Source organism: Squalius cephalus, assembly GCF_949319135.1.
Source record: "Squalius cephalus genome assembly, chromosome: 24".
Classification (NCBI taxonomy): Eukaryota; Metazoa; Chordata; class Actinopteri; order Cypriniformes; family Leuciscidae; genus Squalius; species Squalius cephalus.
Window position 1 is genome coordinate 28,222,219 of NC_137145.1, and position 16,138 is coordinate 28,238,356.

At 40.6% G+C, this 16,138-nt stretch overlaps 1 protein-coding gene across 2 annotated transcripts in view; it reads right to left on the minus strand.

Moving 5' to 3' along the window:
• Positions 1–16,138, minus strand: part of slc12a2 (solute carrier family 12 member 2) — a 64,163-nt gene that overhangs the window by 15,723 nt on the left and 32,302 nt on the right. For both annotated transcript variants that reach the window (XM_079860865.1, XM_079860864.1), the window contains exons 5-19: positions 13,887–14,026; positions 13,665–13,775; positions 13,463–13,571; positions 12,827–12,951; positions 12,643–12,727; positions 12,395–12,564; positions 10,744–10,851; positions 10,502–10,625; positions 10,312–10,413; positions 7,389–7,544; positions 7,067–7,166; positions 3,300–3,411; positions 2,414–2,554; positions 1,705–1,811; positions 364–443 (exon numbers count right to left, since the gene is read on the minus strand). In XM_079860865.1, the coding sequence (XP_079716991.1) occupies positions 364–443; positions 1,705–1,811; positions 2,414–2,554; positions 3,300–3,411; positions 7,067–7,166; positions 7,389–7,544; positions 10,312–10,413; positions 10,502–10,625; positions 10,744–10,851; positions 12,395–12,564; positions 12,643–12,727; positions 12,827–12,951; positions 13,463–13,571; positions 13,665–13,775; positions 13,887–14,026 (1,770 nt within the window). The remainder of the gene's footprint in view (positions 1–363; positions 444–1,704; positions 1,812–2,413; positions 2,555–3,299; positions 3,412–7,066; positions 7,167–7,388; positions 7,545–10,311; positions 10,414–10,501; positions 10,626–10,743; positions 10,852–12,394; positions 12,565–12,642; positions 12,728–12,826; positions 12,952–13,462; positions 13,572–13,664; positions 13,776–13,886; positions 14,027–16,138) is intronic.

Genomic DNA, 16,138 nt, shown 5'->3' on the forward strand with positions numbered 1-16,138 from the left:
TGCAAAGGTCAGCTTTGAGCTCAAGGCAAATTCAAATTTAGCGTGAATGGCAAGTTAACAGAAAATGACCTCATTACATGGACAATTTCATCCGCACAAACACTGAATGTCTATAATCACGCATGTTCAGCTGTGAACATCATGCTGTCTCAAAGACTTTAAAGAGTTCAAATACTTTCCTTTACATTCCCTCTCATAGGAACAGAATCAATATCAATATCATACTTGTGTAGTTCATAGCTAGTGACCCGCTGATTGCACACTCTCCTGAAGCTAACAGACAATAACTCAACAGCATTTGTCAAAATATGCTTATTTTAAGAAATGACTGGTTAATGTAGTAATAACTGTACAGCACTGTACCTTGGCCTTGAATGTGAGAAATATCGAGTCCCTCTCGCAGTCTGAGAATGACGACGCCATACTGAAAATCAAACGCATCGCTACACACACAAACACACACACACAAATAAACAAGAGTTAATGTCTCTCAGGTGGAAGACCCAAACCATCTACTTCAAAGCTGCATTTGCTCATAAACCTCTACCAGAGGTTCATCAGCTGTATATGCACTAGACAGACATAAGTGCACCTGAAAAGGACAAGGCACATTTATGAAAAACAATGTCAGAAAACATATATAAATGTTCAAACATTGTGCTGTGAGGTTTGCAACAGCTCCTCACTGGAGTGGTCCGCCTGAAGGAACTACTATGTGTAGATACCAGTGCTTAATCTGAGCTGGATCTTGTTACGGAAAATTTTGGATTCTTGCGTTCCGACATTTGTTTTTAAATGATCCGGCATAAACAAGTGCATTACATGGTGACAGTGCGTGCGTGTGAGAGACCGAGCAAGCGCGGGTTAATGCAAATGTATTTATTTTGGAGGTTATGTTTTGCTATTGGCCCTCAGCATATATATTTTTGATCAGCTTTCTTAAGTTCAAGAGAGTGTATATCCCTGATGAACTATTCTGATAAAAATAAGTTAATATCACCAAATGTCAGAAAGACAGTCAAGCATATATTCCTTTTCCATATCCATGATTAAAGCTGATGGTGTTTCTGATCAAAAGAGATCCCGATAGAACTGCTAATACTAATCAGGATAGCAGGAGAAACGAGCAACGGGAGTTTGATCAGTCAGAATCAGAAATCCATGTAATGGAAATGGCAACAACGTCGTTGGTGAGAGAATATCACTGATCAACTGAATGATTCTTGGCCTCAGTGTAGCTACACACATGACAGGATAATACACTAGGCTTCAGTTAAAGCTGAGCAGAAACTTGTGAAGGGTGCTCTGACAGTTCAGTGACGTCATTGTGTGTGTTCTGGGAAAACCTAAGCTGTTTGGTCAGTGTCGGTCACGGCGCCTTTTAATAATTTGCAATTATTAATTTACAAATTAAGCACTATAGATAATGTACAAGCATTTCTGAGCGCGAGTGTCTTTGACGCCACTGCTGCCCCGGTCACAGGCTGTTTTGCACATTTTTGCATCTATTTCTCGCTCTACTGCAGCAAAAACAAAAACTCATACAGCAAAAAAAAAATACACGGATGACTCTGGGACGTAACCAGATTTCAGGAAAACAAACCACTCATATCACTGTACTAGCATAGTAAAAACTGATGACACACTAATTCAAGAGGATAATTATTAATAGTGGATTGATTTGAAACAGAAGATTAAACCCACTGTATTAGGTTTATGTAGGTCTCAACATCCTTTATATCTCCAATACGCCAGTCGTTTTTGAAACCAAGCACCAGAGTGTTGGGCCTCAATCTACCCAGTCCAGCAGCCTGTAAACACACACACACACACACACACTTTGGTTTATTAGGACTTTCCATAGGCAAAAAATGGTTTTAATACTGAGCTCATGACATTTTCTATAACCCAACTCATTTGCATTTTTTACTAAAACATTTGGTATGCTTATTCAGTGTTTTTGATTTACTGCCACAGTTAGCATGTCCAATAATGTAGAGAGTCAGGTTTTGGGAAGCCCGTTTTGGTCCCATAATGTAGGTCAAATCCGCAAACGCACAGCAGAAGTAAATATCTTAAAATAGGTTAAAGCACAGACGTCCGCAGTGAGCAGATTACAGGGTCACGTGAACACTGAACTGAGCAGGAACCAAAAAGGCCAAGGGATTTTAGTCCAATTGGTGCAAATGAGCTTCTGACCAACGAAAACGCTAAAGTTAAAAATGCAGTAACTTTATAAGGATTGACATGCACATTATGTGAGCCAACTTTGGTAAACATTGGACAAAACTTGTAGGAGAAGCAAAAAAAAAAAAAATTAACCAGTGAGCAAGATCCTAAAAACAAGTATTAAACAAATCTTTTGTGAAAAGGACTATAAAAACCCCTCAGAATTGAAAACACACACACGCACCTGCAGCAGGTACTGTGTTCCTTGCCGAAGGTCTTCAGCCACCACGGGTGTGTAAAATGCCTTGGAGTTGTTGTTGAGGAGCCACCTCTGGTAGCGCACCATATCACTGTTCAACTCCTTGAAGTTGGGCCGCCGAGAACTCTGTGAACCAACACAGAAACCAAAGGAAAGAGACCAGATGAAGTGATGCCACAGGAACATCAAGTCACCTTTATTTATACACTACAATACAGACTGTTTCAAAGCAGCTTCACAGTGAGAAACAGGGAAATAATGATCAGTGATGCACACAGAGTTCAGTTCTGCTGTAAAGAGCTCTAAAAAGACAACAGAGTCATTGTTCAGTTCAATAACTGTGTAAAGATCATCAATTATTAAATGAGTTCAATTCATGAATAAAACAGCTCTGCAGAAAACAGTGATGTCATCGTCCAGCTCAGCTGAGTTGTAACAGTGTCAGTGTCCAGTCATATCAATAATACTGTTGAATATTGAGTGTCCTCAGCTAAGCGAGCCAGAGTGCCAGTGACAAGAACCCAAACTCCATCAGTGACAGAATGGACAAAAAAACTTGGAGAAACCAGGCGCTGGTTTCTGGTTTCAACCAACCTGGTGTGATTTTGATTCCAGGAACGTGTTTTGTGAAATGAGCTCATGGAAGCTTTTCCAGACAATGCACTATTAGCATGGTCCACACGGACCCCTAAAGGAGACGCTTTATTTTCAACAACTATAATCACTGTCCCCACTGAGTTCAGGGAAGTTTTATTACTCCAAGAACATGTGCCAATTAGCACAGTCAAAAACGGATCGCACAACATTCTACTACACACACCACATGTTCTCCACGTATTGACAGATATCAGACGTTACAGAAGGTACTCACGATGCGCACATGACCGCACACCATCAGACCCACGTTCTTGGTGAAGGCATGGACCAGATGAAGAATGGCTGGCCGTGAGTTTGGAGCTCCAGTCATCACCAGACACTGAGGCCTAGAAGAAACACACCACAGCACATGTCATCTGAACGTCACACACCGCGAGAGCCTCAGAACATTACACTTTAATGAACGCCAATGTACAAAGCGCCATAAACTGCGACGTCAAGCAAAAGCAGCACATAGTGTGCCGTGCATTACGTTCTTCTCATGACCTCTAGGGTCATCGGTCCAGTCGAGTGCAGAACACACAGCTCAGATTAGAGAGCTTCAAAGCAAAAATGTTAAGAATAAAACAGGATTATGCCGAGGGTAAAGCGTTTGATTTGAAGGTACTGTCAGAAAAACGGTAATCTCTGACCCTGGAGGATCTAGCAACTCTTCCTCTGAGCTCAACATGTGATTCAGTCTGAGCACACACACACACACACACACACACACACACAGAAGATCAGTCAATCTAGAGCACTCATAATGAAACAAAACACTATTACATCCATTTTTCCCTCAATCAATTCCATTATGATTTTTCATGCATGTCTTAGTCAATCAATCATTTTACATATTTTGATTGCATAAAATATATACTTTTTTTTAACAATCAATGGCAAAGATTTTCAAGCTTGAACTAGTCAAGCGACCATTGAAGCTCTAACCTTGACTTTGCCTGGAGTCAGATTTATGAATTATGACGGCACTTTGCTTAACTACATGCTAGTACATGTTTGATAGTTAATGGGATAGTCAATGTTTAGGGGTAAGGTAAAACCAAAAAAGGTCCATTAGAATAAATTATCCATAACATATACTTCGAATTAAATATTTAAACATTTATTGTTGCCTTGGTTTAAAGCTTCGTCACACTGGTCATTGCATGTTGCAGGATTACTTTGCAATTGTTTTCATAGATCCACCATATCAAACGTAGAAAATCAATCTCCATTTCAGTATGTGGAGGGTTTGTTTCTGGCACTTATTACTATCCTTACTCCATGCTACTGTGATGCTGACAATTTTCATCTAAATATTTTAAGTTAATAATTTGTTATGTACAGCAATTAACTGTGTTTTGTCATTTACCTTATGGCTTTTCTTTTGAGTCCACATAAAAAAATAAAAATGTATGACGACTTGGTTTAGGGGATAGATCATTATTAAAGTCCCCCTGTGGTGAAAATCAAGTTTTAATGTTGTTTATATGTCTATGTGGTGTTTTTAATATGCTTTAAGACAAACCATGTGTAAATTCATAAGTCGACACCATTGCTGAGTATTTCCTCCTTAAAACTGCAGTGAACCAAAGACAGTCTCAAAAACACGCTTTGAAATCGCTGGTGTTTCTGACGTCACAAACTACCTTGTAGCCAATCAGATCAACGTGTGATCGTCAATGAGTGGATCTCTGAGCTGAGTGAGTGAGTGGAGGCGGGGCTCATTTGCATATTCATAGTATACTAAATTAGGCAAGGGTGTCGAGTTACATTCAAGCTATTTTAAGGCAGGAAAAAAAAAAACGCCTAAATGTCATTTTGTTGATCAAAGATGAGATGTAAGGGATAAAATTATTGATTACAGGGTGACTTTAAATCTGAGTGATTACTAAAATCAACTCATAATTATAAACTTACTATCAAACTATTATTCAGCCCAGTTAAGTGATGTGTAAAACGCTTTGGTGGGTCACGGCTGGCGTCTGGATGGAAGTGTAAGTGGTACACAGCAAAAGTCCTTTGGAACCGTTCTAGAAACAGTTCTTTTTTCTTTGCTTTTTTTTTTTGCTGTCAACTTTGTAATCATTATCATTACAAAGTAGTAACGATAAACATACTAAAGTACACTAAATCAGATGATATGCTCCACGTCTTCTTGAACATCTTCTCTAGAGCTTGAGCACATGGATAAAGCATCTGAAAGCTGGAATACACTACACAACTTTTGCCCCGGTTTGCAGTCTGGAAAAGTCAACACTAGTTGCTGAAAGTCAAAGCCAGTCTGCAGATTTTGGGCAGTCGAAGTTCAGACTTCACAGAAAATCAACAGACATCACACTATGAATCCATCTAGTCGGAGATTAAACACGTCTGATATTTTTTTGAATTGACTATTTTTGTTGTCTTGTTGTCATTTATCATGCATCTCTAGGAAATTAAGCACAAGTTTGTTGTGTTCGGAACATCTGATACTAAAATCTGGTGGTGTGTGTCGTATAGTGCAGTGCTTCTTAAACCTGTCCTGACCCCCCACCTCTGCACATGTTGCATGTCTTCCTCATTGAACACACAACTCGAGGCTGCGGTAGGCAGCCGACTTGTTGCCTCATTAGTAGAGATTGCAATAAAAGGGCTGCGTCAATTTGTGAAAGCAGCATAGATGTATCCTTCACTGCCTTTGATATCCCACAATCCTGTGCTTTCCATTCTGTGACAGTTGAGCTAGAAAAAGAAGGATGGCATCTGAACTTTGCTGTTGGTCGACAATTTGTGTGTAAGTGTACGTTTTTGACCAATGTTTTCCACTTGTGTCATTTCTAGCGAGTAATTAAATATGTTTAGCTTTTACCAAAGCTCGCTCTATTTTATTGTAGATATTTAAACCGTTACGCTGCCTAGAAGTCTGTCCGGAATCAGTTTTGTGAGGAACCTTCGTGCGCAAACGCTGCCTTATCAGACAATAACTTTGTAGGTAACATTTGCAGCGAACGATACATCTATGCTTTTCAAAAATCGATCAGATGAAGGCATGGGCGTCGGAAGCAAAAAAAAAGTGGGTGGGTCCTCCCCCAGAAAAATGTTACTAATGCCATTTGATGTATTCTGATGCCTTTTAATTAAACAAGTAAACTAAACTCGCCTCCACGTCGTGCATTAAATGCACAGCTATCCGTGGATTAACCTGCTGATACCATAGTCATTTGCCAGCATTGACAACTTAAAGCTGTTATTGATGTTTGCAACGCAATATTTGACTGGAAGGGAACAACGGGCGGTTTTTTCGTCAGTTGCGGCTCGTTGAGAAATAATGTAGCGATTCAGCGGAAATGGAGTTTAATTCATTAGGGCATTCCTCAAGTGGAATAGATTTGACTGACGGCGCTCTGAAAAGCGAACAGACATATGCGCTGAATATAAAAGTGAGTGGGTCCAATATCATTGGTCTTAAAAAGTGGGTGGGTCTTGTCCCACCCATATACAATGGTTCCGACGCCCATGGATGAAGGTATCTCAGAAGACAAGAGGTGAAGCCAACATTGAACGAGTCTTCCGAAGGCAGCATTTATCAGCTTTCAGACGCAGCCCTCGCCTTGCATCGCTACTGATGAGCTGGTTAGTTGAATCAGGTGTGTTAGATGAGGGAGACACTAAAAAAGTGTGATGGCGGGAGTCCCAGGACAGGTTTGAGAAGCACTGGTTTAGTGTGCATGATGCAGATTTTAAAAGTCATGTAGTTTATTCCAGCCTTAAAGCACCAACAGCCTCAAATACATTCAGTGTGATAATGAATAAATCCAGCACATACACGAGTCAAGATCATCAGAACAAGCCTTCAGTAGGAAACTAAAGCAAAGGGGGAAAATAATCTGAAACACTATAGAAATAAGTGATTAATAAAGTTTTTACAATTACAATTAAATTACAATTACAGGTAGAACAAGCATGAAACACACACACACACACACACACACACACACACACACACACAGGCTCTATTACCTGTAGGTTTTGATGTGGTCCGCTACTCCGCACAGCTGTAAACTGTGTGTCAGGGCCTGATGATAGGTCAGAGCTTGAGTGGACGAGCCCCAGTTCACATCTGTAATTCAGTTCAATCCACATTTATTTGTACAGCGCTTTTCACAATACACATCGTTTCAAAGTAGCTTTACAGAAAATGCAAGACCGCAACAATTTCATAAAGAGCCAAATTCCCAAAACCAGAACGCCATCATTAGAACTGCAACCCCATGGAGGCATTAGTTAGAAACGTCTGTGCTGAAGAACACAGTGCTGAAGACTGGTGCTCAAGTATGTTCACCTGGTTTCTTGTAGCTGACGTAGATGTAGAGAGATAAGACAATGACGTTGGTCAAGAGGGCCGCCCACCAGTTGATGATAAACATGACGACACAACATAGGATTGCCCCAGCAAGAGACGCCCACATGTTGTAGTACTTGAAGCTCGGCCTCCATCCTGCCCAACAAACATGGAACAAACACTTAGAGATCTCCAGTCAAAACCCAGCGGGCCTGAGGTACTATGGGTTAGGATTTGGCAACATGGTAAAAAGTTAAAATACCCTTATTACAACCATCAACTGGAGCCAACATATCAGAACGAATAGTTGGGATAAAACCAACAATAGTTCTTTGTGGTACGAATGTGCTAACTGTGCCATTCTGCCAAGTTACATAACAGTATGGGACACAAACAATGGCACACGGGTGTGTGTGACAGGACAACTGAGAGCTGCTAGTGAAAGTGGGGAAGGGACGTCTCTCTGAACAGCGTCCAGAAGAAGAAGAATTCATACGAGCTTGTTAACGGTGTCAAAGCTTCTCAATGTTCTAGAGTCTTTACAACACAAATCAGTCACAGTCAATACAGTTGAAATGTCACAGTTTTATAAAAGCATGAGAACAGAATTGATTAAATGAAGTTAGCATCAGTTAGGATACATAGCAGTTACCACAGCTAGGCAGGGTTCTTGAACACAGGACATGTACTAGAGTAATGGGATTTAGTGGAGTCACGATTACCTTGTAATGCTACAGAAACTACATGACATAAAGGGTACAGAAGCGTTTTAAATGGTGTCTGTGAGTGTGAGATATCATGTGGGAAATCTACACGTACCCTTTATGTTCATGCAAGACTATATAGAGTGTCAGAAGTGAAGATATCTACCTGCTGGTCTTCTAGAGCTTTGGTATTGAGGGAAAAACAAACCTCTTTACACAAAGAATAAAGAAATGTGTAAAATTATAACTTCAAAAACAAGAAATACAGTCAATTACAAGATGCCATTCAAAAAAGAAAAGACTTTCATTTTCATTCAGTATTAAATGTTTGAGTAACACTCTCTACAGTACAACAAAAACCTCTCCTTACATAGAAACGGTTACTTTGCAAAGTTTTGTGAACTCCGTGAGAAGCCCTCGTAGCATGATGGGAAGACCATATCACTGCATTAGGGGTGTGACGAGATTTCTCGTCGAGTGAAAAGTTGTCTCGCGATATTGCCATGACGGAGCGCGAGGGTGAAATTAGCATCGAATATGCCACCGCTACACTCACATGACATTACGGTACCCACCGCGGTCCCGCCTCCACTGTCATTTTGCTTTTTTATAGAAATAAAAACCATTGTAAACTATTGTAAACGTCTGCTCTGCTCATCCAGCACGAGTTGCAGTCGCACACAGTGCAGCAGGACACAGTTCACTGACCGCGTGATGGCGGATGATTCGTGAAGCGACTGATAAATCTCTTATCTTGTAGAATGCGCGCTCAGCATCGCTGCTCCCGATACACAGAGTATGTGCAATTGCGAATCTGAAAGTGAAAGTAAAGAGCAAGCTCCCTGATGCGCGCAAATTAGGCTGCATACAATAGCCAGTCTCCCAATATCAGTCCCATCTCTGGACTGTGTAGTTGTAGCTCTGGTCTCTGTTTGCACTTTGAATACTGAGAGAGTACTTTTATTAAGTGCAAACAATAAGTGCAAGTGCAACCATAATCAGACTAAGAAAAAAAATATTTTAGTTATTTATGCTGTTTTATTTCTATGTTCAATTTGTGGAAAAGAGTTCAATTATGAGGTCACACACAGCCTCGATCAGAAATTCTGGAAGCTCATAAATGTACAGCAAGCTCTGAAGAGACTCATGTTAAATCATACAGGAGAAAAGCCAGTCAGTTGAGTTTGTGGCAAAACCTTTTACAGTGCTTATATATTGTTGTCTTTCAATGCATTTGATAATTCATAATCAAAGTAGAACTGAAATGAGATTCATTACTAGATTATTAGTTAAAACATTTCAAAATGTACCTGCAGACTATTTTTCCAGTCATGAATTTTGTCATTGAGGATTTCTATAGAATATTGTGCAAAAATCTCGTCTCATTCTCGTGAACCCAATCTCGTGTCTCGTCTCGTGAGATAAGGGTCTCGTCACACTCCTACTGCATTCTCTCCAATTCTACACAAATTGTGTTGGTGACTGCATTTATCCAGCTCAACCACTCTACCCTTCTGCGAATTATAGTTAATTACTGTTAATCTTTTGGATATGGTCACATTATTCCTAATTAAGGCTAAACTCATTTTACCTAGGACTTCATTCATGCGGTTATTACATATTTATTGCTAGCAAGTAATGATAATCACATAAATCAAGGTTTAGACATGCCCCTATAATTTAGTAACAGAGTTTCAAATATATACTAATATAAATGGAAAAAAATTACTTCCTGAGGTGGATCAACATCATCATATTTGAATGTTAAGGCCGTTATATACTTCTAGCGAAATCCAAGAACAAACTGGTGTTACATCATATTAAACAAAATCAGGCCAACACAAAGTTTGTTTCAGGAGTTCAAAACAGCTTGCCAAACCAGAAAACTACAGTACCACTGGTCTGTGGTGATTATGATCAGGGCCTTAAAGCACCTCATTTCACTGACGCTTTATTGAAATAACACAACTGTCAGTTTCAAGTCCCCCTCTTTAACTCATTCATGGAAAATGACAGATAATAAAAAAACTGCACCCAACATTCAAAATCTAAATTCCTCACACTTCAGAGAATGAATGCTGAGATGTGCCATACTGACACTAATGATATTTGAGCACTCTGGTGTCTGTGGAGACATGACCCAGCTTGTCTACAGCATGAATTCATCACAACTCAACCGGTTCAGTTTTACAACTCGTAAAAGTAGAAGAAAGTCTTACCGGGGGAATTGGCCAGTGACGCGTGAAACACAGAGAAGTTGATGAGGGCGTATGATGCCAGGAAGAAATTGGAAATGATGGGGGCGATGACGTTCAACTCCGCTGGAGAAATGAAAAACAAGTGCATGCCAGAGTGAGGTGACCTCATCTGTGATGAATAAAACAATTTGATTAGTTTATTTCCACCTACCAATAAGAATGAAGGCCAAGGCAATGCCAAAGGTGAGTAAATATCCTCGCAAGGGCTCGTTGTTCTTGCCGTAGCCCTTCCCAAAAACACCGATTCCAGGATAGATATTGTCTTTGCATAAAGCCTGAGGGAAATGGAAAAATCCTTCAAACCAGCAAGACAAGTTCCAACATTTCTGAGCTCATACAGGCACTGGAGTGGAACCACACACTACACTACTGTTAACTCGAGATGACACCCACCTGGAAGACTTTCGGGGCGCTGACGAGAGACGCCAGGGCGGAGGAGAGGGTCGCAGAGAAGATCCCCGCTGTGATGAGGGGACTGAAGCCCGACACCACACTCATGACCTTTAGCACATGACATTCAGTCACCAAACCTTTCAGTGTCTTTCTGTTCCAAAGCTTAATGCGTTTACGTCCTTACTGTAATGGAAGTGATTCTGAGCGCTCACACATGAACCACAAGGGCTTCCAGTAGAGACATCTGACATTAGCATGTAGTAGGGGTGGGCGATCTTCCCAAAATTTCATATCACAATCTTATAACAAACAATCACGATCTGAATCGCAATCCTCCCAATTTTGAGATGTAGGCTACTATCGAGAATATCCAGATTGGAACAAGCCTATGGACTGATCTATTTTCACAATTTAAAACACAGTCTTGCATTAAACAATTAGTAGTCAAAATAGTCATTAAACTAGTGGTCGAACGATATTGGTTTTTGAAGGCCAATGCCGATATCTTAAAAGAGCAGACTGGCCGAAAACTTATATAAATGAATTAAAAAAATACATCTCTAAATTAAACCGACTTACTTGAGATTGTAACTTCTTGATTCTGTAATCATATTACTGTATTTTATATAAAGAAATAAAGAAATTGTTTGGAAAAAATATGAATAAAAAAGGAAGTAAACACTGTAATCAACAGGGCACTTAGTAATCTGGTCAATTTGTAAGCGCTGGGAATCATATTTTTTCAAAAAAAGACAAGCTAACACTAATTTTACATAGAGCACAGTGAAAATGACATGAATATGACATAGTGGGCCACTGAATATAGCGCAGCACAGTTTGAAATCAAGGGTTTAAAGTTTGTTGATCGTGCGTCTCCAGTGAAGCTGAACTGACAGTCACGCACAGTAACACGTTGATTGACTTCAGAATATCTGACAGCTGGATTCAACTAAGCCTGCAAGGTTTGTGAAATTAAATGTTTATTAGATATTGAAAGATTTGTTTAAATGATGTAAATGCGCATATGCTGAATGCTGACAGTAAATGAGAAAGTATTAATAGTGTTTGCCTTTATCTAATAATATGAAAGCAAACGCTATGATACTCTTTCGTATACAATTTTTAACAGTTCTATCCAGTAACGTATTTCGACAAAACTGTTAAACCGAGACCGTAAACTAATGAAGACGGAGAATGTGACCACTGTGCTCAGGCGCTGCCATTCACAGAGCCGTCAAAATAAAAGTCCCGATATTACTAGGACAAAAGATCAAGATCTATGATTCGCTTGAAAAGTAGATCGTGGACATCTTCAATATCGATCACAATACAAACTCATCAGATCGCCCACCCCTAGCATGTAGATAATGACATTCTAACAAACAAAAATACATAGCGCACACAAATATAAAGTAAAGCCTGTCGCAAAACTCTCAAAGGTAATCATGGTGCGTTCTCTTCCTTTTATAAGTGTATTGCTAATAAGTGTATTGCTTATAAGTGGATACCTAATTTTGGCCAAAGTCTAGCATGTGGAAGAGTCTTTGCATCAGGAGTACAACTACGAAGGCTAAAAATGCTGCTCAGTGAAATCACTAGGATTTGGAACAGAGTGATAATGTAGAAAAAGTGTCTGCTGTTGATGATGTACCTGAAAATCATGGTGAAGGCCAAACTTGCAGGCAGACTTTCCTGCCTCATCCATTTGTTTGCAGGAACTGAAGTCATAGCCGAACTTACAGGATGCATCAGTGCAGTTTACAATACCACTGAGAGTAATGTTACTCTCAATACCTGTAGCATCCCTCACGATGCAAGCACCTTTCAACAAATGAATCGGATCAGAAAACAACTCATACAGTACTACTTCATATGATATGCAATTCTAAAAGCGTTTACCTGCAGAAATGGCCACACCAATGTACACGAGGCCCGTTATGAGAATAGCCAAAAGTGTTCCTTTTGGGATGGCCAGTTGAGGGTCCTAAGAGAAATTACACATATACAGAGATCCTTGGCAGTGACGAACTGTGTATGTGAGGAACAATAAATATGTGGTGAGGAAATGAATGGCAACACTCACTGCTAGATCTCCTGAGATGTTGGCACCAGCCAAAATGCCCGTGGCCGCCGGGAAGAAGATGGAAAAAACGGAGAAAAACGTTTGTCCTCGAAAGTCTGGGCCAAAGTTATCTGCAAAGATGCCAGCTAAAAAGAGGTTGGATAATTATGTAGTTACATTATATAAAAAACAAGGTGAATGATGAATAGAGAGAGAAAACACCACATGAAAAATAAAAAAACCTACCAGTAAAAAAAATTACCAGTAGCCTGTGACAAGAATCTTGAACAACTGTTTCTTAAATGATTTTCATTAAAGACCAAAGTTTTAATTTGGATATCAAGTGGCCTTCAAGTGGTAATTCATTTATTTATCAGAAGGCTTGTCATTATAGTTTCTGTGTCTCTTGAATTTTTATGGTTTTCCTTCTTTCTGCATTGAGTTTATTCACCACACAAAACAAAATCTTTTACAGACATGAGAAGTGTTGTCTTCTCTCTTTTAAGATTTTATTTATTTTGCTGTCATGGGATTTTATAGCAGGTTATCATTAAACATGAAGCATTGCTTTCTCCCTGCTATCTGTGTGCCATCAGATCAGTCACAACAAACCAGTTGAGAACCACCAGTCTAGATGATTTTTTACATCGCACTTACTATCATAGCCGAAGAATCCAAATTTCTCCTTGGACTCAACAGGGATGAAGGACCCAATAAAGTAGTTGAAAATGGCAGTGATCAAAATCACCAAGAGGAATATCTGAGCCTATGAAACAAAATCATGTTGACAACTCATGAATTCAAAGGTTAGAAACTAGCTAATGTTCAAAGAAAACTGAATACGCAATAAATGTCCTGCCTTGGCCTCCCACTCCATTCCAGCCACTGAAATGCCGAGAAGCAGGATGACCGTAATGGTTCCAATGATTCTCACATCATTAATTGGATCGAACATGAGCGCACCAGAACTCTAAAGACACAAACACATATTATGATTATTTTATCTACCATTCTATACACAATCATATTAAAGCAATAAATGATGAGCATTGTGTGAGAGAATATACTATGAGTCTCTTACTATGAGCAGCTCAACAACAGTTTCTGCAAAGCCAACGACGTACATGGCAACGGCTACAGCATTGGCAAAGGCAAAAATCAGACCAATGGAGCCGCCAAACTCTGGACCCAGACTTCGAGATATCAAGTAATATGCTCCACCTGAAGAACACATTAAAACAGATCAACTTTCAGAAGACAATTCAAGGTTGATTTATTTGTCACCCTTTGCATTGTTAAGAGACTTTTAAAAAATATTGTGAAAATCATACCACTTTGAATGCATGAACAGCAGAGTTAGGGGCAGGTCACACGTCCCTATCATCAAGTCTCAAGCAAGTCTCAAGTTGCAATGCACACAAACCAAGCATGTCAAGTCAGTGGCTCACCTCATTCAAGTCAAGTCAGTGGCTCACCTCCTTTAAGTCAAGTCAGTGGCTCACCTCAAGCAAGTCAAGTCAGTGGCTCACCTCATTTAAGTCAAGTCAGTGGCTCACCTCAAGCAATTCAAGTCAGTGGCTCACCTCAAGCAATTCAAGTCAGTGGCTCACCTCATTCAAGTCAAGTCAGTGGCTCAACTCAAGCTAGTCAAGTCAGTGGCTCACCTCAAGCAAGTCAAGTCAGTGGCTCACCTCATTTAAGTCAAGTCAGTGGCTCACCTCAAGCAATTCAAGTCAGTGGCTTACCTGATTCAAGTCAAGTCAGTGGCTCAACTCAAGCAATTCAAGTCAGTGGCTCACCTCAAGCAATTCAAGTCAGTGGCTCACCTCATTCAAGTCAAGTCAGTGGCTCAACTCAAGCAAGTCAAGTCAGTGGCTCACCTCATTCAAGTCAAGTCAGTGGCTCAACTCAAGCATGTCAAGTCAGTGGCTCACCTCATTCAAGTCAAGTCAGTGGCTCACCTCATTTAAGTCAAGTCAGTGGCTCACCTCAAGCAAGTCAAGTCAGTGGCTCACCTCATTTAAGTCAAGTCAGTGGCTCACCTCAAGCAATTCAAGTCAGTGGCTCACCTCAAGCAATTCAAGTCAGTGGCTCACCTCATTCAAGTCAAGTCAGTGGCTCAACTCAAGCTAGTCAAGTCAGTGGCTCACCTCAAGCAAGTCAAGTCAGTGGCTCACCTCATTTAAGTCAAGTCAGTGGCTCACCTCAAGCAATTCAAGTCAGTGGCTTACCTGATTCAAGTCAAGTCAGTGGCTCAACTCAAGCAATTCAAGTCAGTGGCTCACCTCAAGCAATTCAAGTCAGTGGCTCACCTCATTCAAGTCAAGTCAGTGGCTCAACTCAAGCAAGTCAAGTCAGTGGCTCACCTCATTCAAGTCAAGTCAGTGGCTCACCTCAAGCTAGTCAAGTCAGTGGCTCAACTCAAGCAAGTCAAGTCAGTGGCTCAACTCAAGCAAGTCAAGTCAGTGGCTCAACTCAAGCAAGTCAAGTCAGTGGCTCAACTCAAGCAAGTCAAGTCAGTGGCTCAACTCAAGCAAGTCAAGTCAGTGGCTCAACTCATTCAAGACAAGTCAGTAGCTCAACTCATTCAAGTCAAGTCAGTGGCTCAACTCAAGCAAGTCAAGTCAGTGGCTCAACTCAAGCAAGTCAAGTCAGTGGCTCAAATCAAGCAAGTCAAGTCAGTGGCTCAACTCAAGCAAGTCAAGTCAGTGGCTCAACTCAAGCTAGTCAAGTCAGTGGCTCAACTCAAGCAAGTCAAGTCAGTGGCTCAACTCATTCAAGACAAGTCAGTGGCTCAACTCAAGCAAGTCAAGTCAGTGGCTCAACTCAAGCAAGTCAAGTCAGTGGCTCAACTCATTCAAGACAAGTCAGTAGCTCAACTCAAGCAATTCAAGTCAGTTGCTCAACTCATTCAAGTCAAGTCAGTGGCTCAACTCATTCAAGACAAGTCAGTAGCTCAACTCAAGCAATTCAAGTCAGTTGCTCAACTCATTCAAGTCAAGTCAGTGGCTCAACTCAAGCAAGTCAAGTCAGTGGCTCAACTCAAACAAGTCAAGTCAGTGGCTCAACTCAAGCAAGTCAAGTCAGTGGCTCAACTCATTCAAGACAAGTCAGTGGCTCAACTCATTCAAGTCAAGTCAAGTCAGTGGCTCAACTCATTCAAGACAAGTCAGTGGCTCAACTCAAGCAAGACAAGTCAGTGGCTCAACTCAAGCAAGACAAGTCAGTGGCTCAACTCAAGCAAGTCAAGTCAGTGGCTCACCTCATTCAAGACAAGTCAGTGGCTCACCTCAAGCAAGTCAAGTCAGTGGCTCACCTCAAGCAAGTCAAGTC